Genomic DNA, 21,759 nt, shown 5'->3' on the forward strand with positions numbered 1-21,759 from the left:
GTGTGAATGTTTCCTAGTGCTGTTGTAAATAATGATAATGAAGCCTTTTATACTTTGTACATAGCAGTCGGAGTTAATACAAACTTTGCATTTTTGGGAAGGAGCAAAGGTCTGTGGTCATGACTACTAGTAAGTGTTGATGAGTTGGCATTTGGGAACTATATGCATGATGAGAAAAAGCCATGGAGTAACAAGAGTACACCATTCAAACCTTCACAGCTCAATTGCAATGTCACATCTGCCGATCTGCAACTTAATTCCATTTGCCCATCTTGTTTCTGCTATTCTCAAATTTGAAATCTTCAATTGACCTTCACTTTGCAGTCTTTTCTGGAGAGCAAGTACCAAATTCATGACCCACTGTGAGAAAAAGTACTGCCTAAATCACCTCTGAACTACTTCATTCTAAAATTGTAAGGTTGCAGCCCATTTTTCTGGATTTCCATCACCAGAGAAAATGTTTTCTTTCTCTCTAACCCCTGTCAACTCCTTTTGGTCATCTTGAACTACTGGTTCATGAGATCATGTCTTTAATATTCTATACAAGGAACAACAGGATGGCCAGTGTGAGGGTAGGGCTGATCAGGATAGGGGAGGGAACTTGCGCCTGGAGTTGGAGGAGGTCCTTTAATGAATACTTTGCTTCAGTATTCACCACTGAGAGGGACCTTGACATTCCTGAGGGTAGCATGAAACAGCCCGATATGATCAAACAGGTTGATGTTAAGAAGGAAGATGTGCTGAAAATTTTGAAAATCATGAGGATAGATAAATCCACTTGGCCAGGTGGGATATACCCGAGGTTACTACAGGAAGCAAGAGAACAGATTGCTGCGCCCTTGGTCATCTTTGCCTTCTCACTGTCCACTGGAATAGTGCCAGATGATTGGAGGGTGGCAAATGTTATTCCCTTGTTCAAGAAAGGGAATAGGGAAAACCTTGGGAATTACAGGCCAGTCAGTCTCACATCTGTGGTGGATAAAGTATTGAAGAGGATTCTGAGACAGGATTTATGATTATTTGGAAAGCCATAGTTTGATTTGTGATAGTCAGCATGACTTTGTGAGGGGCAAGTCATGCCTCACAAACCTTATTGAATTCTTTGAGGGTGTGACAAAACACACTGATAAAGGTACAGATAGATGTAGTGTACGTGGATTTTAGCGAGGTGTTTGTAAGGTTCCGTTTGATAGACTCATTCAGAAAGTAAGGATGCATTGGATACAGGGAAATCTGGCTGTCTGGATACAGACTGGCCCATAGAAAACAGAGGGTGGTGATAGATGGAAAGTGTTTAGTATGGAACTTGGTGACCAGTGGTGGATCAGTACTGGGACCTCTGCGCTTTGTGGTTTTTATAAATGAGTTGGATGAGAAAGTGGAATGGTGGTTAGTAAGTTTGCCAACGACACAAAGGTTGGTGGAGTTGTGGTTAGTGTGGAGGGTTGTTTTAGGTTGCAAAGGGACATTGACAGGATGCAGAACTGGGCTGACAGGTGGCAGATGGAATTCAACCTGGAAAAGTGCAAAGTGATTCACTTTGGAAGGTCAAATTGGAATGCAGAATGCAGAGTTAAAGGCAGGATTCTTGGCAGTGTGGAGGAACAGAGGGATCTTGGAGTCCATGTCCATAGATCCCTCAAAGTTTCCACCCAGATGGAGTTGTCAAAAAGGTGCATGGTTTGTTGGCTGTTGTTAGCTGGCGGGGGTTGGTGGGGTGGGGGGGGGGGGGTTTAGTTGGAGTTGTGAGGTTATGCTGCAGCTCTATAGGGCCCTGGTTAGACCACACTTGGGATATTGATTCAGTTCTGGTCGCCTCATTATAGGAAGGATTGGAAGCTTTAGAGAAGGTGCAGAGGAGATTTACCTGGATGGTGCTTGGACTGTCTTTTGAAGAAAGGGTGAAGGAATGTGAGCTTTTCTCATTGGGGCAAAGAAGGATAAGGGGTGACTTGATAGAGGTGTACAAGATGATGAGAGGCATAGAGTGGATAGCCAGATACTTTTTTCCCAGGGTGGAAATATCTATCATGAGGGGGCATAATTTAAGATGAATGGAGGAAGGTTTAGGGAAAATATCAGAGATTTGTTACACAGAGAATGGTAGGTGCGTGGAATGCACTGCCAGTGGTGGTGGTAGAGTGAGATACATTAGGGACATTTAAGCGACTCTTGGATAGGCACGTGGAAAATAGTACAATGAAGTGTACAGAGGTTAATCTGATTTTAAGTCAGATAAAATGTTGGCACCACATAGAGGGCCAAAGAGCCTGTACTGTGCTGTATTGATCTATGTATATCGAGAGGGCCACAAACCTCGTCTGTACAAAGTGTCCTCGTAATTTAACACTTTTAACCACCTCAGCATTTTCGTTAATCTGCACTGCACTCTTCAAGTGTAATATGTCATTAAATTCGCAGCCAATATCAAACAAGTACAGCACTGTCCCTCGATTAACTAATTAAGCATCATCTCCTTCAACCTATGAAGGTTCCCCACCGACTAACACAATCCCATTCACTCCCTTTCCAAAAATGAAGTTTGTGTGATTGTCAATGAGGGTTTCACTGGAACAATCCACGAGTCTGCAGCCCTCTACCGTTGTTGTATGATAACATTCTGTATACAATACAAAAGGTTAAATAATTTCCAAAAGAGAGAGATGTGTGTAACTATGTTGTCTTTGGTTGTGCTCTCTCCTTCATTGTTCCCATACTGTAGATATGCACCTTAGAAATTTGTTCCTTTTGCTCCCCTCCAATTTAAAGAGGTTTTTATGAGCGTAAACTCAAATATTATTCCAACACTGCTAGGTGTCTGAAGCACACACAATGCAATCTGATTGTGTATTCTGCTAATCAGATTCCCTTTCATCTACTTCCCTTTCTTGTGGGTGAGGATAGGGTTTACAAAATACACTACTCCAAATCTAATGATTTAAGAAGCTAGATTTAAAATTGCAAATTGCATTAGTTGAATAAAGCAGTGTCATTTCCACACGCAACACGCAACACCTACAGGTTGTCTGATCGCTATGCTGTCCAAAACTGCCTTGGTCATTACAGACAGTTGTGATATTTAAAATAGCTTAGCTTCTGTGTAAGCTCTGAGCTGATGATGATCCTTGTCAGAGTCCTATTGAGTAGAAAGAAAAATGCTTTCAGCAAATTTTGGCGAACTGCAAACGGTTGACGAACTTGTTTAATTTGAGGGAGATTTGTGGATCAGCTGTTCTTCATTTTAAGTTATAGGAACAAGAGTAGGCCATTCACCCCTTTGAGTCTGCTCTGCCATTTTATACAAACTTGGCGTTTCGAATACTTAAACACCTCATAGCTATCCTCATAACCCATAACATCATTGATAATCAAAAATCATTCAACCTCTACTTTAACCATACTCCGGTTGAATTTCTACACCTTCCAGGGGTACAGAATCCCACAATAGGATGTATTCAAGCTGGTCATTTACAACCTCAGTAAGTTGCTCTTGACCATCAGTAAAGAAAATGGAAGATGGCATAAACAGTACTATCAAGTAGCTTTGAGTTCTGCCTGGGCCACTGAGCTTCTGACCTCATCAGAGACTTGGTCGATGCATGGACTGAATTCCAGAGATGAGGGGAGAGTGACAGCTCTTGACATCAAGACCATATTCAACTGAGAAGCCCTCGCAACACTAATATTGATGGAAATAGAGAGGAGGAGGAGGTGGGGGTAACTCTCCAATAATGTTAGTCATACCTAGCGTAAAGGAAAATGGTTGTGATTGTTGGAGGTCAGTCATCTCAGGGCATCACTACAGGATTTCTCAGGGTAGTGTTCTAGGGCCAACCATCTTCAGCTGCTTCATCAATGACCTTCCTTCGATAAGGTTAGATGTAGGGCTATGTGCTGATGACTTACTCAGCAATATTCATCAGCTTTCAAAGCTCCTCAGATACTGAAGCAGATTGTGCCCAAATGCAGCAATACCTAGATAATATCCAGATGTGGCCTGATAAGTGGCAAGTAATACTTGTGCCACAGAAGTGCCAGGCAATGACTCTCTCCAATAACAGAGAATCTAACCATTGCCCCATGACATTCAATGGCATCACTATCCCTGACTGACTGCCTCATTATCAACATTCTGGGAGAGGGGGTTACCATTGACCAGAAACCAAATTGGACTAGCTACATAACTACTATGGCTACAAGTGCAGGTTAGAGGCTAAGAATCTTCCAGAAACTAATTCACCACCCTGATTCCCCAAAGTCTGTCCATATCTACAAGGCACAAGTGTGATGGAATAATCTCCATTTGTCTAGATGAGTGCAGCTCCTGAAAAACTAAAGCTCTCCACCTTTGACTGGCAGCCTGTTCACCACCTTAAACACTCATTGCATCTATGAGCGACAGCTATTTTCACCATCTAAAAGGGGCACAGCAGCATCTCACCAAGCTATCCTTGACATAAGCTTCCAAACTTTGTTGTCTCACACAGAAGGACGAGAGCAGCAGATGCATGGGTACACCAGCAACTACAAGTGCCCCTCCTAGCCACTCACCATCAAGACTTTAAACTGCATTGCTGCTTTTTTTTTCACTGTTACTGGATTGAAATCTTTGATTCCCCTTCCAACAGCACTGTGGGATCCCTGCACTGCAGCACTTCAGGTGAAGTGCTGCTTTGATGCGATAACTTCTGAGTAGGGTCAAGGCTGAATATTGAATCTCCACTCCGCCTGGTTGTGATGTACCTGATGGAGATGTTCCTACCATAAACCAGTCATTTCTTCCCCATGATTGTTGTTGTTACAAGGGAAATATTTCAAAGACTGTGAAGTAGGGACAGCCAGAAATTCTTCAACAACATGCAGTCCTTGAAGTCTTAGTGCCCAAGTTCAGCCTACAATTACCTACTTTTACATGCAGTATTTTGGTACTCAGGTCTGTTAAACTGTGATTCTGTGCACCCTTTTTCTGCAGCTCAGTCATACCATCAGACCTTGTAATTGCAATGTGTCTGTGAACTGTAGATATTAGTAGGAGGTTCTATTCTGCAGCACTTAGCCGCACTGTAAAAGCAATAAAGTGTGGGGGTTGAAATGTGACTCCTTACCTTGCGCACATAAAACCCATCATTTGAATCAGCCTCCGTGTTGGCTGGGCCACAAAATTAGCTGGAGATGCCAAGGAGAAATCTTCCTGCTGATGTTTGCCTTCCAATTGCAGGATGGATTGTTGGGAGCTTATGTTGATGAAATAATGCAAGATGCTGATTCAATTGTGTGTGCATTTGTTATAAAAGCTTTTTATTCTTTTAAAATCGATTGAAAGTTTGGGGACCTGAATGACTTGCTTTGTTTTGTGACAGAATTGTAAAATGCAAAGAATCTTGTACTACAGAGAAATGTAGGCCATGATCTCATCAGACAAAGTCGTAAACCCCCTGCCTCACTTCAGAAACAAAATGATGTTTGCTTAGTTTGGATTGGTTGAGCATTCCATTTAATGTTTACATTTTTTGGGATTTCTGCATTATATTTCATTAGGTTTACCTGATTATATAATTCAATATTAACCCCAGATGAAAAACAGCAGTATCCCTTTACAAGTGATTTTCTCAATTATGGGAATTTTGTTTAAATTCAAAGCAATGCACGGAATTCAGCAGTCTGTAAAAAGATTAATAAGTTCACAAAGAAAACAATTGGCATGAAATAACTGTCTCAGAAAGCAGGCAGTATTTCTCAGATCAGATGTATTCTTCCTGTGATCATCTATCACTTTTATTTCATAATAGTCTTCAGTATTATTCCTCTAATCAATTGTTCTATTAAAGGAATATGAGGAGCTTAACAAAGGTTCCTTCTGATGCTGAAAGGATGTTGGAAACTCTTCATAATGTGGTGTTGTCAAATGGTGCAACTATGTGATCTAAACTACACCGAACACAATCCATTTGCTGCCTTGTGTTAAAGATTATGCGTATTTTAGGTTGTTTTAGTTTAACATTTTTGTAAAAATATGAAGTAGTGAAATGCACATAGTTTTTATTCGAAACAGTTGAACTCTGATATTGTACTATGAAATTGGAGGCTTAATAGACCCCTGGGTGCAATATCTTATTTGGTATGTGATCAGCCACTTGGGGAGCTAAGACATTGTGGCGTTTCCTCTTTGGCATTTCAGCTGTGGGTTCATAAAGCCATCAAAAGTGGGGGTGCCAGATTTAATGCTCATAAACCAAACACACTTCTGGTTTGTAAATCAAGCACCTTGACCGCGGCATTGCCAAATCGGTTCACCAGCCATGACCTTACAGAAAATTAGTATAGCCACAAAACGATGAAATGCCTCAACCAAAAGCAACCGTTTCTCTTACCATTCTTCAGAGAAAACATTTCCTCAAGTTCACACTTAGCATTTTATGCATGTATCAGCTTAACCCACATTAATAACAGCCTCGAAACATGTTAGCCTAAGGAATAGCCTTCACTGACTGATACATTGGAAGGAACTTGTATTCTTTTGGTCCTTTCATTTAATGTTGAAAATGTGTTGCTGGTCAAAGCACAGCAGGCCAGGCAGCATCTCAGGAATAGGGAATTCGACATTTCGAGCATAAGCCCTTCATCAGGAATATTCCTGAGATGCTGCCTGACCTGCTGTGCTTTGACCAGCAACACATTTTCAGCTGTGATCTCCAGCATCTGCAGACCTCATTTTTTACCCTTTTCATTTAATGTGCCTTACCGTGATGTTAAGTATGAATTAACAATATAAAATTGCAAGGCACTGGAACACTGGCTACATGACATCCTTAGTTAAACAGTATGTTTGAACAAATGGATGCAGTTTCATTGATATTGATCACGCCATACTGTTGTTAAAGCTATTGTGTGTATATGTATGATGCATAAGCATGTGGCATGTCAACTATATCTGGGCCACATGCTTAGTGCAGTGTCAGCTTTATTCATCTGCATTGACCGCATGGATGGTGTAAAATGTTTAGCAATATTATTGCAAAACTGATGCTATCTGTCGATAAGGACCAGCTGAGGATAGTCGGTAGAAGCACAGGTACTGAATTTTAAGGTAAACCAGCCAGCTCAGAAAATACCATCACAATGACTGTTCCATGCACTGGTGTTCTGCATACATGTCCTGCTGCTTTTCCGTTTTGTCTGGGACAGTCATAACTGTCTCTTTGTCTGTTTTCTTTTTGTTGCACTGTGTGATGTTGCTCTGAGCATGCTTGCTTGCTAACTGTTGCCCTTCTGTCTTTTTTTTTCTCTCTCCATGTCTTTCCTGTCTCACGTACTCTGCAGATACAGCAGCTATGGCAGCAGTGCCTTCACGGGATCTCGATCTTACTCTGGGCTTGCTTCCCCCACCGCCTCTGCCTCTCGCTACAGGACCTCTCTCTCACCTGCTCCTGAGGCAAAATCTGACAGGTTTGTGGAAACACTGCCTCCTGGAATTAGTCCTCATAGCTCAAGCAGAAGCCATTTTTGGAAACACAGCAGATCTGTCCAAGTTAAAATAATCATTTGTACTTTGTTTTCAATACCTACTCACGAGAAATGACAGATTTTCTTTTAAAATGCTCACTTCTGGGCATTTCAAACATGCCTTGATTTAATTTTAGAATTTGCAGCTTTCCATTTTCCTTCAAAATACATTCTGCTCCCAATGTTCAGGTCTTTGTTGCCTCTCTCCTCTGTTTGCTTTGTAAATGTTCATCCAAAGCACATTTCAGCCTGAGAATCAGGCAGGATCAGTATTGGATTATGCGATCTTTGCTGACATTTTTTAAAAAAGCTGTCAGTAATTGTTCTATGGCCCTTACATTGAATATTTGATAAAAGATTACCTTAAATATTCATAGGGTTAACAGAAGTGTGGAGCGATTGTTTCAGTATTTTTCATGCACTTTAAAATATACACTAAGTTGTACCACAGTTTAGATTAGATTACTTACAGTGTGGAAACAGGCCCTTCGGCCCAACAAGTCCACACCGACCCGCCGAAGCGCAACCCACCCATACCCCGACATTTACCCCTTACCTAACACTACGGGCAATTTAGCATGGCCAATTCACAGTTCATTAGCAATCATGCTTTTTTAAAAGTTATTCACATTCTGTATTTACAGGATTCAGATATAATGTACTGGATACAGTGGGATTGGTGAGGGTGGGGTCAGTTAGCTAAGTTGGCTGAATTGCTGGTTTTCAGTGCTGAGTGATACCAAAATCATGGGTTCAGTTCCTCTACTTGCTAAGGTCACTGTGAAAGACTCTCCTGAATATTTCCTCTTGCCTGAGATGTGGTGACCTGCTCGTTAAACCACCTCTAGTCATCCAGTGACAGAGCAACCGGACAGTCCGGTAGGACTACGACAACTTTATCTTTACCTTTTACAGGGATGTCAGAACAGAATAATTTTGTTACATGATTAGCAATCCAGAAACATGATCAAATAATTTTGATAGTTTTTAATCTCAGTCTCTGGAGAATTGGGAACTAAATGTAAATAGTAGTAAATGTAAAAAGCTTTCTCCCATTTTTTTTTGTGCTTTTACCAAGACATAGTCATAGAGATGTACATCATGGAAACAGACCCTTCGGTCCACCTCATTCATGCCGAATAGATATCCCAACCCAATCTCGTCCAACTTGCCAGCACCTGGCCCATAAATCTCCAAACCCTTCCTATTCATATACCCATCCAAATGCCTTTTAAATGTTGCAATTATACCAGCCTCAGTAATTTCAATCAGTCACACTTCATTCTCCATTCTTCCAGGCTGAGAACAATTTGCCCTTTTATTCTCTGTCCAAACCCTTCATGATTTTGAAGTTTCCTCTGCCTTCCCTTTTCTAAGGAAAAACATCCTAACTTGTTCTGCTGTACCATCATCCTGGATGTTTCTTGCAGAAGTATCACAGCATTTCTGTGGATCTTTTTTCACATTCTAGTAATGCCTCCCCTTTCACCCTAAAATGCGTCACCCCAAACTGGACGGAATGCTCCAGATGAGGCTGTACGTGGTACAGAAAGAGATCATTTTAGTGTGTGTTGTCATTTATGCTTCATGAGAATTTTTCCCATCCTTACATCATTTTGCTCTATCTGAATTGAGCCTACTAGCCTAAGCATTTTGACGCATTTCTAAACTTGTGAACTTAATAGCAATGAGAGAGTGCTTTGTCATTGATGGTAAGTAAATGGCTAGTTGTTAGCAAACATGTCGTTACACAATAACCTTGTTTACACAGTCAGTAGATAGTCATGTTGCTTCCAAAAGTAACATCATTTGAGAATTCAGATTGGGCACAGCCTTCAAATGAGTGAGTAGCCACAAATTAAGAAGTGCACACTACATGACTTGGATTGCTAAACTTTTCCTGTTGCCACCCCAAAGAGGCCGGGAAAAGAGTGGCATAGTTTTAATAAGATTTTTAAAGAAACAATAATCCGATTCTTTAAAAATGCAATATAAAGTTGCAAAATTATTAGACTAATGATCAGGTAGAGAGATCCTAATTTTAAAAAGAAGTCCCATTTTCTTCCCAACCTGGTGAGCAGAGGAGAATGCGAATTGCTCCGGTGCAATCCTTAATGTTTTAAGCTTTGTGTTGACGAATGGCCTTTTGTTGCGCTCTGGTTCATGTTCCACGCTGTGTGACATTCACAGATTCAAACCTATCACTTTCTGCTGAATAAGCAGCAGGAATCTGAAAGTATGATAGTGCAAAACTAAGTTCGTAGAATCCCTGCAGTGCAGAAATAGGCCATTCTGCCCATCGAGTTTGCACTGACCCTCCAAAGACCACCCATCCAGACCCTAGCTTCCATCCCTGTGACCCCCAACACTTATCATGGCTAATCTACCAACACCTTTTAGACTGTGGAAGGAAACTGGACCACTCAGAGGAAACCCATGCAGACATGAAGAGAATGTGTAAACTCCACTCAGTCACCCAAGGCTGGAATCAAACCTGGGTCTGTGGCACTGTGAGACAGCAGTGCTGATCACTGTGCCACCATGTTGCCCCTGTAATGCTGTAAAGTGTTGTTGGACTTGGTGATTTGCAGCTAGAACTTGGCTTTTTTCACTTTGCTTTATTGACTAGAATGTCTTTCATTAGTACTGGTTGCTTTGTCAGGTACCAAAGATGATATCATTTGATATGCAAAAGGAAATTACAATTTCTCCACCATAACTGAGAAGGCAAGAAAGAGACAAGTGCAGACTATATTCCTAGTCAAAGAGTACTCCGAGAGAAGAAAGATTCTATATTCATAATGACACACTCCAACATTTCTAAACACTGCACTGGGGAACGAGAATTAACTTTTGGAGATTCAGGATATCCTTCCATTCAAGTTCCTTTCCAGTTCACATTTGGCCATGAGTTCAGTGACTATATCATCATTCCTTCATGATTACTGGATCAAAATCCAGAAATTCCCTGTGCCAGGTAAACATCATAAAGGCCAGAATAGTAACACTTGAAGGGAAAGACCCAGCATCAGGTTTCAGAACAACAGCGATGGACAACAAAGGGCAGCTGCAAGTGTCATGACTTGTCAAGAACAAAACAGAATTAAAATATTTAATATCAACCTGACTTCCTCACAAAATCATCAGAAATTAAGCTATTTTTAAATGCAAAGATTATAATTATGCACTTTGCACTTATGACTGTGTGGAGTTTGCACGTTCTCCCCGTGTCTGTGTGGGTTTCCTCCGGGTGCTCTGGTTTCCTCCCACAGTCCAAAGATGTGCGGGTCAGATGAATTGGCCATGCTAAATTGCCCGTAGTGTTAGGTAAGAGGTAAACGTAAAGACGGGTGATTAGATTAGATTCCCTACAGTATGGAAACAGGCCCAACAAGTCCACACAGACTGTCCAAAGAATAATTCACCCAGACCCGTTTCTCCCCCCCCCCCCCCTCCAATATTTACCCCTGACTAATGCACCTAACACTTTGGGCAATTTAGCATGGCTAATTCACCTGACCTGCACATCTTTGGATTGTGGGAGGAAACCGGAACATCCAGAGGAAACCCACGCAGACTCGGGGAGAATGCAAACTCCACACAGATGGCCACCCGAGGCTGGAATCGAACCCGGATCCCTGGCGCTGTGAGGCAGCAGTGCTAATCACTGAGCCAGTGTGTCACCCATGATCTTGTAGTCTGAATTGTGAATGGCTGCAGAGCTCTCCTGTTGTATGGAGTCACTAATAAAATTAGCACCACAGACAAACAAAAGCATTAGTGCTGTGTAGACTAACAGATTTGTCAGTTTATTACTTAGAAGAGCCCAGTGGTCTACAAGTTCAAGCTTTCAGGTCTGACCACAGGACCAGTATAACGTGTGGCTGGCCCCTTTGGAACCCGTGCTTTTAATGTCTTGGCTAACTTTCCTGTCCAAGTACCATTTAATTGGCAGTGTAAGTGTGAGTCACTGTGAAGTTCAAGTGCATTTGTCTGGGTTTTCTACTCTGAACATTGCCCTTCTCTCCCAACTCCTATCAGTTAAGCCAAATCAATGTAAAATATGTCTGTGAAAGCAGTCGTCATGAATTACATCAATAATTAATTTTCAAACTGTGCAATGGCTTCGTACATTTATAAAACATATATTTATGGAAATCATTAAGGGATAAAGAAAATTGACTTTCAAGGCTATTGTCCCAAAGTAGTCCCATCGTAAATCTCTTTCCATTTGACTTAAAACATACCAGACAGTCAATGCCCTGTCAGAAATAACAACTCGTAGGAAGGAATGGGTCTCCCTTCCTGAAGTGTGCTTTAAATAGAAACTTCATTCCTTTGTCTAATTTTCTTTTTATATGTCATAGAGTGCTCTTTGGGCTACCACTTCTCATGAAGTCTGGAGATCTTCAAAGGTAGCAGGTTGTTTCTGACTCTCTGACAGGCTACTGTAGAAGGGAAAGGCAAACGGTTAATGCTTAAATGCAAACGTTTTGCTGTCTAATAAAAGCAGTATGAGGAGTCACAGTGACAAGCGATTGTGCTCATCTCACTTGGCAGTGTTTATTGGGGTTGTCACAGTCTTTTCATGAAAATGATTTCCCTCCACCATTACCCTTCCTCCCACAATACGAATTAAAACAAAACAGATTCCTTTCAGCTGCCTTGCTACTGAAGATGATGTTGGCTTTGATCCCAGTGTAATTCATAGTCTGTAAAATATTCAAATTACCCTGGTTCTAACTTTAGATACAAATTGCAATAAGTGATACAGTGGGCAGTGTGCAATCAATCATTCTTCATTAAATGTGAGTGAATACAGGTATATCATATTTAGCCAGCAGCACCTACATTCTGCATGCTTATTACCATCTCAATACATTAGCATATTTTCAAGTAATTTTGCTGATAGAGGTTTGTAAAGTGATTTTTTTTTAATGTAAAAAGTACAATTTCTATCCTGGAATTTGGCTTCCAGGATCACGTTAAGTATTGTTGTTTCAGTGCCTCATGTGATAGATTAGATTACGTACAGTGTGGAAACAGGCCCTTCGGCCCAATATGTCCACACCTACCCGCCGAAGCGGAACCCACCCATCCCCCTACACTTACCCCTTCACCTAACACTACGGGGAATTTAGCATGGCCAATTCACCTAACCTTCACATCTTTGTGGCTGTGGGAGGAAACCGGAGCACCCGGAGGAAACCCCCACAGACGCAGGGAGAATGTGCAAACTCCACACAGTCAGTCGCCTGAGGCGGGAATTGAACCCGGGTCTCTGGCGCTGTGAGGCAGCAGTGCTAACCACTGTGCCACCGTGCCGCCCATAAATGGCTGAAATAATTTCCTTTAGTGGGTACCTGTTGGTGATTAGCACCAAGATAAACATTTTGTTTCACTAGAAAGTAACAATAGTTTTACCTACTTTTCTTCCCTGTACAATTGAGGTTTTTTATCAGAATGGTATCACTTCTCTTTGAGGCAATACAAAATAGCTACTTGAACCACTTGAGCAATAGCTGGTGAGTTTACTGCAGTAAACACTCAGTGAGCGACCTCCCGTATGACTCTCTTCAGGATGCTGCACACAATTTGCAAGAGTACAGCATGAGGCAGTTTTTTTAACATTATTTTTGATATGTTTTCACACTCAGTTAAAAAAAAATAACAATCACATGCAGCTGCCAAGTTATCACTGCCAACATTCTCCTCCCCAACTTGAAATATATTTTAGTTAAAATAAATCTTAACATCACTGCTCACAGATGCATCCAGCACATCCCCTTTGGTGGTTCTGAAACTGGAATAGATAGCCTTCATTTTTGATAGAGCCACCCAGTTACTCCCTTTAAAGTAACATTAAAACAAACTGATAATAAGTTGTATTTGGTTACTTCAGTGAGATGTGATAAAGTTGCAAAATGACGCACAGTCTTATCTATTTAGCTTCAGAAATCACGTCAACCCACTGAGATTGACTACGTTCTTCTGTGCTAAAGGAATAATGTCTTCTAATGTAAACAGCTTTCCTGAGGAACAAGGGAGCGGGAGAAAGGAGTTGTGTAAGAATTTCCCCACGGTTATGATGCTTGTTAATGGAACGGTGATGCAGACTGCAGCTATAATTGTATTGTTGAGGGGGTGATTTTGGCTGGGCTTCTGATTTGTGTGAAAGTAGGACTTCCAGTAAACTACATTGGTCAACTTGGAAACGTCCCATTCTTGTCTGCTTTTCTTTTTAAAAAGAACTGTGTCAGATCCTTTAGCATGGAGTCTTTATTTCCTCAGAACAAGTTGACCTTAACACTATACCTGTCCCTGTCCACTTGAACCATGTAACTTCATTTTGTGCCTCTGAATAGCTGGCACTAAATGTTTTTTCTTCATTGCACACTCAACTAACTTCCCTTCAAAACCACTTTAGTCACTGACCCTCTCCTCATCCCATCCCATTCTCTCAAAACTACCACCTTAGCTCTTCAATCCTTGGGAAATTACTGCCATTTCACCTTTCCTCTCCTCTTGAGCCTTTGAACATACTACTGCCTATCGCTCCCACATCACCCTGTCTAAATGCATCCAGCTAAGATCCTGCTCCTTCCCTATCATCTAACCAGCCATAACCACTTCCAAATTACATTCTAACTGTTGCACCAGTGCACTTTCCCCTCTTTAACTTCCTTCATATCTTCCTCAGTTGATGCCTGCTCTCTGTTTCCCTACCTCACTTGGCTTTCGCTTCTTTAATTCCAGGGATGGGCAATAAATATTGGTCTTGCCCATCATGCCAACATCACAGGAACACTGCTTCCTTTAAAAGGTCACCTGTTGAGAATGTAGTGCTGGGAAACCACAGCAGGTCAGGCAGCATCTGAGGAGCAGGAGAATCAACGATTCAGGCATAAATCTTTCATCAGAATTATGCCCGAAGCATTGATTCTCCTGCTCCTCAGATGCTACCTGATCTGCTGTGCTTTTCCAGCACCACACTCTTGATTCTGATCTCCTGCAGTCCTCACTTGCTCATTTAAAAAGTCACCTGTTTGATCACAGCTACGAAATCTCTTGCCAGTATCCCACTGTAACCTCAGGAGTCCCTATCTAACAATTCTTGCTACCTTCCTTGTTCATCAACATGATGCCCGTTGGCAATTTCCTGTCAACTTCCACATCTTCAGTTGACTTGTCCACCCCCACCTGTGTTTGCCCTTTCGCATCTGGAAATTTGAGTGCTGTTTTCTTTTCATATTTAGAGCAGAGTGTGTTTGCATTGAAGGCCGTGATGCAAAGACTATCTAGGTTGGCACCTGAGGTTGGAAGAAAACTAAAAATGAAGAACTGCAGATGCTGGAGATCAAAAACAGAAATTGCTGGAGAAACTCAGCAAGTCTGGCAGCATTTGTGGCAAGAAAACAGTTAGTATTTAAGAACCAGAAGGTTCTGAAGATCCATTCCAATAAATTACATTCACTAAAAACCTTGTTAAGCTATTGACAGAAGACCACTGAGTTCTTGCAATTTCTTGGAGAGCAGTCCAATTGCTGAGAGGCAGGAACCCAGCTTCAGACAGAGAAGCATCAAAAGGCAAGTAGATTGTATCTTAACATTATGTGGGGAATCAACTTTCTGTCTGTAGAGAGATTGTCCACTTCCCTCTTCACCATGGTGATGTCACCTATTTTTTCAAATTTAAAACAAAGACAATCAGTGACAAGGCATCTTCATGTGAAAGATTGCTGGAAGTGATAGGGAAGTTGTACAGATTGGGTGAGTTGACCTTGGTGAAATACTCATTCCCTCCTCACCACTTCACCATTTATGTTCTGCTAAGAAAGATCCAGTTGAGACCACCTTGCCTGCAAGCAGTTAAGTCCATGAGTGGTCAATTAGTGATCACTGAAGGACCTTTTAATTCACCACCACCTTCATTACCTGCCAGCCAACAAAGAAGTTTCTGGAAAAGCAAGTGTGACCTGCCTGCCAGGTTGGGAGGGATCTGAATTTGCCCAGTTTGGGCACATTGGAGACATGGATAATGAGGGTGGCCTCTGAAAACCTCTCCTGACCAAACCCACCCCGAACTGACGAGAAGAAGATGAATTTAAGATTTCAACAACTGGATCCCTTCGGATTAATCATCAACTAAAATGAGCACTTTGGTTGGCACACAACATCTGGTGACCCAGGGGACCAGTATTGAGGTCTGTGATAGACTGTAAAATATGCCTAAACTCAGGCTTTCTTTGAAATGATTGCTGTGTGATTGGTTGAATTATCTTGGAGTTAGGGGTGGCAAATATATCACACTTGGTTGCAAAAATGCAAAATCATACCTTTTGCTGCATATCAAGCTGGAATGCAATTGGCCCTTCAGATTCAAGAGCCCATCCACTGCACTTAACTAGGCAGTGAACTTGCCTCCATGTCAGTTAAGATGGCTCCCCAGTCAAAATCCAAGTCAGTGACTACTCTTTCTGGGGTGGTTTCGGGAGCTTGGAAGCAGTTCATGCTCTTGTTTTTAAAAACTGGCTTGTACTTCTATCCTTTTTGGTCCATTAACCCATGCCCAGCTCTGTCTTGGGCTCAACCGTTGAGTGCGCTGTTTGTGACCTCTTTATGTTTGAGTCAAGTGTCCATCCCTGTATGCTGTCCACTGTAAAGACCAGCTCTGTAACATCCCCCTCTATCACTGTTCCACTCCACTCCTCAACCATACTCATTTCAGTCTGCACTATTCCTCTCATCATCTGGCTGGCCTCCTGTTTTCCACTTTCAATAAAGATCAGTCAGTGCAAAGGTATCCCTTTATGTCATATGCTACTTTCTCCACTGAGTCTCTGCAATTTTTGTAATCTCATTCTATTCTTTAAAATCTTCAAGTTGTTCCCTTTCCTCTCTTGAAAAAGCTCCAGTTTGTGCATCACCTGAAAGCGCTTGACTATTCTGAATCAAGTTTTAATTATTTTTAATTGGCCTGTTCAGATGTGTAAAGCTCATGGCAAATGGCATCTGTCCCCTGGTCTGGAGGGGAGGAAACTATACTGTGCCACTAGAGCCCCCATCTCTTGAGCTTTCTATATACTGCATTCACCTTGTTAATTGAAAGGTTTGCTTTCAGCCTCCCAGAGTCATACCCTGAAATTGCCTTCCTAAAATCCTTCACTCCTCCATTTCCCACTTCTTGCCTAAACTATTGCTTACCTTCCTAATATTTCACCTGTGGTTGACAGCCTTTTTTATTTTGTCCCCAACCCTCTGAAGAACCTTTGCAAGAACATGTCCAACATTCACTGCAGAAAAACATGTCCAAATGTTGGAGCTAGAGCTTATTAAAGGCTCAGTATTTGAGATTCAGCATTATGGAACAGGGTGTGTTTTGAAGAGTTTACAGAAGTTTACGTCACCTTTTACTCAGAGCAGTAGGGGCATGCAACAGTGCTAGATTTGCCAACTTTAAGGACACTTAAATGGTCATTGGATAGACACATGGACGAAAATGGAATAGTGTAGGTTAGCTGGGCTTCAGATTGTTGCACCAACCTGTGAAACCATCAAGGGCCAAAGGGCCTGTGCTGCATTGTATTGTTCTATGTCGTATATGGTAGAGTTGTTACAAAAGAGTTTAGCACATTTGGCTTCATTGCTCAAACCTTTTGAATATAGGAGTTGAGAAGTCATGTTAAGGTTGTACAGGATGTTGATGAGGCCTCTTTTGGAGGACAATGTCCAGTTCTGGTCGCCCAGTTATAGGAAGGATATTATTAAGCTGGAGAAGATTCAGAAGAGACTTACCAGGATGTTGCTGGGAATGGAAGGCTTGAGTTGCAAAGAAAGGCTGGATAAGCTGGGACTTTTTTCACTGGAGCTTAGGAGGTTCAGAGGTGACCTTACAGAAGTTTAAAAAATCATGAGGGATTATAGATAGGGTTAATGATAGTTGTCCCTTCCCTAGGGTGGGGAATTTCAAGACCAACGAGCACACTTTTAAGGTGAGAGGAGAGAGATTTTAAAAAGACATGAGGAGTGAATCTTTTATGCAAAGAGTGATTTGCATGTGGGATGAGCTTCCTGAGGAAGTGATGGATGTAGGTACAATTACAATGTTCAAAAGAAATTTGAATAAGTCCATGAATTGGTAAGATTTGGAACGATTTGGGCCAGGAGCAGGCAGGTGGGATTAGTTTAGTTAGCATTTAATTACATTCAGCATGGACTGTTGGACCGAAGGGACTGTTTCCATTCTGTTTGATTCTGTTAAAACATCCACCTGAAGTTTTTGTACTTCAGTTCCTCATAAATAACATTGATGTGAGTGTCAATGTGTGGATTTCAATTCAAAGCTTTAGGCCATCCCAAATGGGAGCAGGAATATTGTTACAGCAGGTATTTAACCCCAGCAGTCTGCTCTGATGTTGCACTTCGAGTTGATGCCAAAAGCAGAGACTTTGTTCTTTTGGATGCTGTGTAAGCTGGTTATCCAAGACTTATTTTTAAAAAATGCTACAGCAGAAAATCTAATCAACCCTTGATATCTACACAATAGCCAGAAGTTTGCAACAATCTGCTTGGTTTGGGAAGTAATGTTTGTACAGTAGCTTTTTGTGCGATTATAACAGAAAATGAGTAAAGTGAGCAATTATAGATTAATTTTTTTTAAAAAATTCACAGCAAGTGGGGGAAAAAAGTGAGACTTTACTGTACGCAGCTTCTTCTGTCTATTTGATCCACAGGCCAGTGCTGGGAGGTCTTCTCTCCTCTTCCTACAGACAGCATCAAGAGTCACTGGCAGCAGAACGAGAGAAACGACGTCAGGAGAGGGAAGAGAGACTACAACGGATAGAACGTGAAGAAAGAAACAGATTCAAGTAAGATGGGACACGGTGGGCAGGCAGAGGAGTTTGGAATCATTGATCACTGCTTTGTCTCTTTTACATGATAATGCTACATAATTTTCAAAGCGCGTGTCAATTTGCAGGAAAGTGGCATTTGCACACTACACTTCTGTTTTTGAAATCCCAGCTATAGCTGAGACTCTTGGCTGTCTTCCAGGTGGTGAGCTGCCAGTCTTAGCTAGGGTTTGAACAAAGATAAAGTGACTAGCTTATGGGAGGAAGAAACAATTGGCTAGGGCTCTATGTTAAGAATGTACTAAGCATAGACAAACACAACGCAAAGTGCAAATCTTGCAGACTCTAAGCTCTATAAAAGGCAACAAATGAACACAAGGAAAGTATTAAGAGCTGCAAAAATATGATAAAAACTTGAAAGGGATATCAAATCCAGCCGTAAAATCTTTAAACATATTAAGAGGAGGAGGATGGCTAAGGGAAATGTGGGTCCACTAAGAAACGCCTGGGTGATAAGGTAGTCAACAATAACAGACTTGTTAAATGTACTCATGTACATCTTCACAGAGGAAGAGGATTAAAAGATCAACAGCACCAGAAAGATACAATGAGGGGAAGAATGCATTAGATTGAGTAAAAGTTTTTAAAAATGTTCACGAAAACTCAAATAAGACAGAAGATAGACCAATCCCCAGACCTTATGGTTTCACCCGCAGGATAATAAAAGGAGGAGGTGAGAAACTTGCAGCTGCGTTGGTAATAATCTTCCAAAGTGCTTCACACGGGAATTGTGGTGCTGGACTGGAAAAATTTACAATCTGCCTTCCATCACTGGGGGGAGAAAGACCAGATGCAGGATTTTCTTGTAAACCAGAAGGGATGGGATTTGAGGCAGTAGGTGCATAATTTTATGTTGCCAGGGAGTATACTGGTGTCTGCCACTGTCCTGCCGTCAATCCAGTTTTGGGAAGACCAGATTGATGTGGAATGGCTAGGGATGAGTGCCTGGACATGGCCAATCAGGATGTCCATTGCACCCCCACTCTGCCTGCATCACCAAAGCTGACTGCTCTATGAACAGGCATCTCCTCCACATCCATGTGTTGGCAAGTATAGCCTTTTTTTAATGTGAAACGTTTTGAGGTACTACGAGACAGCAGTCCACAACACCTTCAGCACTAAAGGCTCTCAAGTTGACTTTTCCAGTACAGTCTGCCTTCCTTAATTAACTGGGGAGCATGGTCTCTGGTCAAACCAGCACAAAGATAACAGTGATACCTGGAAGTGAACACACTGGTTTTACAGCTCCTCTCACCATGTGGTATATGAGGTAAGTACGAGCAGTATGTCTCATTTGCCAGTTTTACTGGATTTTGTTTCAGTGACCCATCCAAAATCGATGCCCGAGGACTACTGACCGTAAGCACAACATCTGATCCTGACTCCAGGGTCCCAATCCAAACAGAAATTGCCACCCAAAGTTACTAGAAACCTTGAGCATTGATAGCTTATCTAATTGAGGTATTTAAAAATGATTCCGTAGGACAGATAGAGTATTATTTCTGCAGGGAAACATCATAAACTGGGAGGGTATGAATTCTTTGATAGTTGGAACGTAGCACACCATAACCATCACCCCCATCACTGTTCCACTCCAACCCAAGCCTGATTTTATGCCGATAACAAGCAACAAAGAGATTTCCTTACAATAAAGCTTAAAACTTTCACGACTTCATCATAAATTTAAAAGAAACATTGTGCTGTTGAATACAAAACATAGTTTGCAGGGTGCACAAACATTATTAGTCTTTAGCAGCTACTGGGTTACAATTTGAACCCAAGCAGAAACTGGACTGCAGCACAAAACAAAATCCGCAAAACTGCCAGAGGCTTAGCAATCCAAAATTAATCCTATATTTTGAACAGGCAAGTAAGGAAGTTGCCCAAAGTGTGTGGGGTCTTTGATGTATACGTGGAATCCTGATGATGTCATTGGAAGGGACTCTAATGTTAACTAACGACCTGCACTGTTGAAACCAGTAAGCAGCCAGGTGAAGATGGCAGTGCTGGTGCTTGAAGTGTCCTTAACATTTCTACTGATATTTTTCCAGTGTGGAGAGGTAAACCAAGCCCCAAGAACTCCTCCGCATCTGCAGCTTTGCCCTCATGAATGTGAGGCCCCTACAAAATGCTCTCTACAAAACCAACAACTGGTGTCAAGGAGCAACCTACAGGCCATTTAATTTTTTTCTGCTATTCCAGGTCACAAGCCTGCCCTCTTGTCTTTGAATAAGGCCTGGGAGTTAAAACAACCAAGACCTTATTGTTGAATTGGTCTGTTTTCCATTTGCTGTGAACCCACCCTATCTTGGTCAAAATCAGGGCCAAAATTCCACTTACGACTAACATGAATTCCTTCAAAGTGATAATCAAAGCTTTGCAAAAGTGTTGCATTGGGTAAATAGTCCGAGAGTTGCTTCGCTCTCCCTGTTGTTTGATTTGCCAGTTAGCTCCAGCTGTTTGATCTGTGATGTTTGTCATAAAAGTCACTTCCATATCTGTCCAGAATATCTCCCACTTGTGCTCCTCCATCCTCCTGAGGCTGAGGAAATAACCTGTTTCATCCTGCAGTTGAATTGACTTCTCTGTGCTTCACAATCCTCCACAGACATCAATTAATTCAGAATCCAACTGCCTTTAATTATCCCATGTCCCTCCACTCTGTTATTGCTAAGCTCAGTTATCACCCTGGACTTAATTAAATTAGTCACTATTCTAGTTCTCAAATCACTATATTGTTTTGCTGTAGCCTATTAAGTGTCTTGCTCCAGCCTCTCATTTCTACACAAATATCTCTGTTTCCTGAAATATTACTCATTCCAGTTTCATTGGACTAATCAATGGCTTAGATTTGCCATTATTCCCTGACCTTCAGCATCCTTCAGTTAAACTGTGTCACTTTGCTGATTTCATTCTTGCTGTCAACATCGTGGCCCATACTATCTTCAATCTGCCTTATGGATTGATATGACCGAGTTCATTTTACTTAGAGCATTGCACAAATGGAAGTCTGGTACCTGACAAAGGTACAGACCTATGTCATCTTGGAATTAATTTGCTGTGTTTGAGGACAACAGTGCTTCTGCTGCACGCTCCCGACAGCCCTTCATCTTTTGTATAGAAATCCTGCCTGTGTTTTGCTGCAAAGAATTCTTCACACCACTTTTAATCCTGAACGTTTTCTCGGTAAAATTCTGACTTTGAACAAGTAGCTGGAAATGAATATCTGCTAAATTCTCTCTCTCCACTTCTCCCTTCTCCACTCTGCTGCTCCCTCTCCCGTGCCCACTACCCCCCTCTCTCTCTTCCCACCCCCCCTCTCTCTCTCTTCCCACCCCCCCTCTCT

The 21,759-nt window shown here is 41.7% G+C and overlaps 1 protein-coding gene across 3 annotated transcripts in view; it reads left to right on the forward strand.

Annotated features, from left to right (window-relative positions):
• The window catches only part of fhod3b (formin homology 2 domain containing 3b), a 609,516-nt gene that overhangs the window by 480,175 nt on the left and 107,582 nt on the right, over positions 1–21,759 (forward strand). For all 3 annotated transcript variants that reach the window (XM_060850278.1, XM_060850279.1, XM_060850280.1), the window contains exon 12: positions 18,237–18,371. In XM_060850278.1, coding sequence (XP_060706261.1) covers positions 18,237–18,371 — 135 coding nt within the window. The remainder of the gene's footprint in view (positions 1–18,236; positions 18,372–21,759) is intronic.

This window comes from Hemiscyllium ocellatum, chromosome 34, assembly GCF_020745735.1.
Source record: "Hemiscyllium ocellatum isolate sHemOce1 chromosome 34, sHemOce1.pat.X.cur, whole genome shotgun sequence".
Taxonomy (NCBI): Eukaryota; Metazoa; Chordata; class Chondrichthyes; order Orectolobiformes; family Hemiscylliidae; genus Hemiscyllium; species Hemiscyllium ocellatum.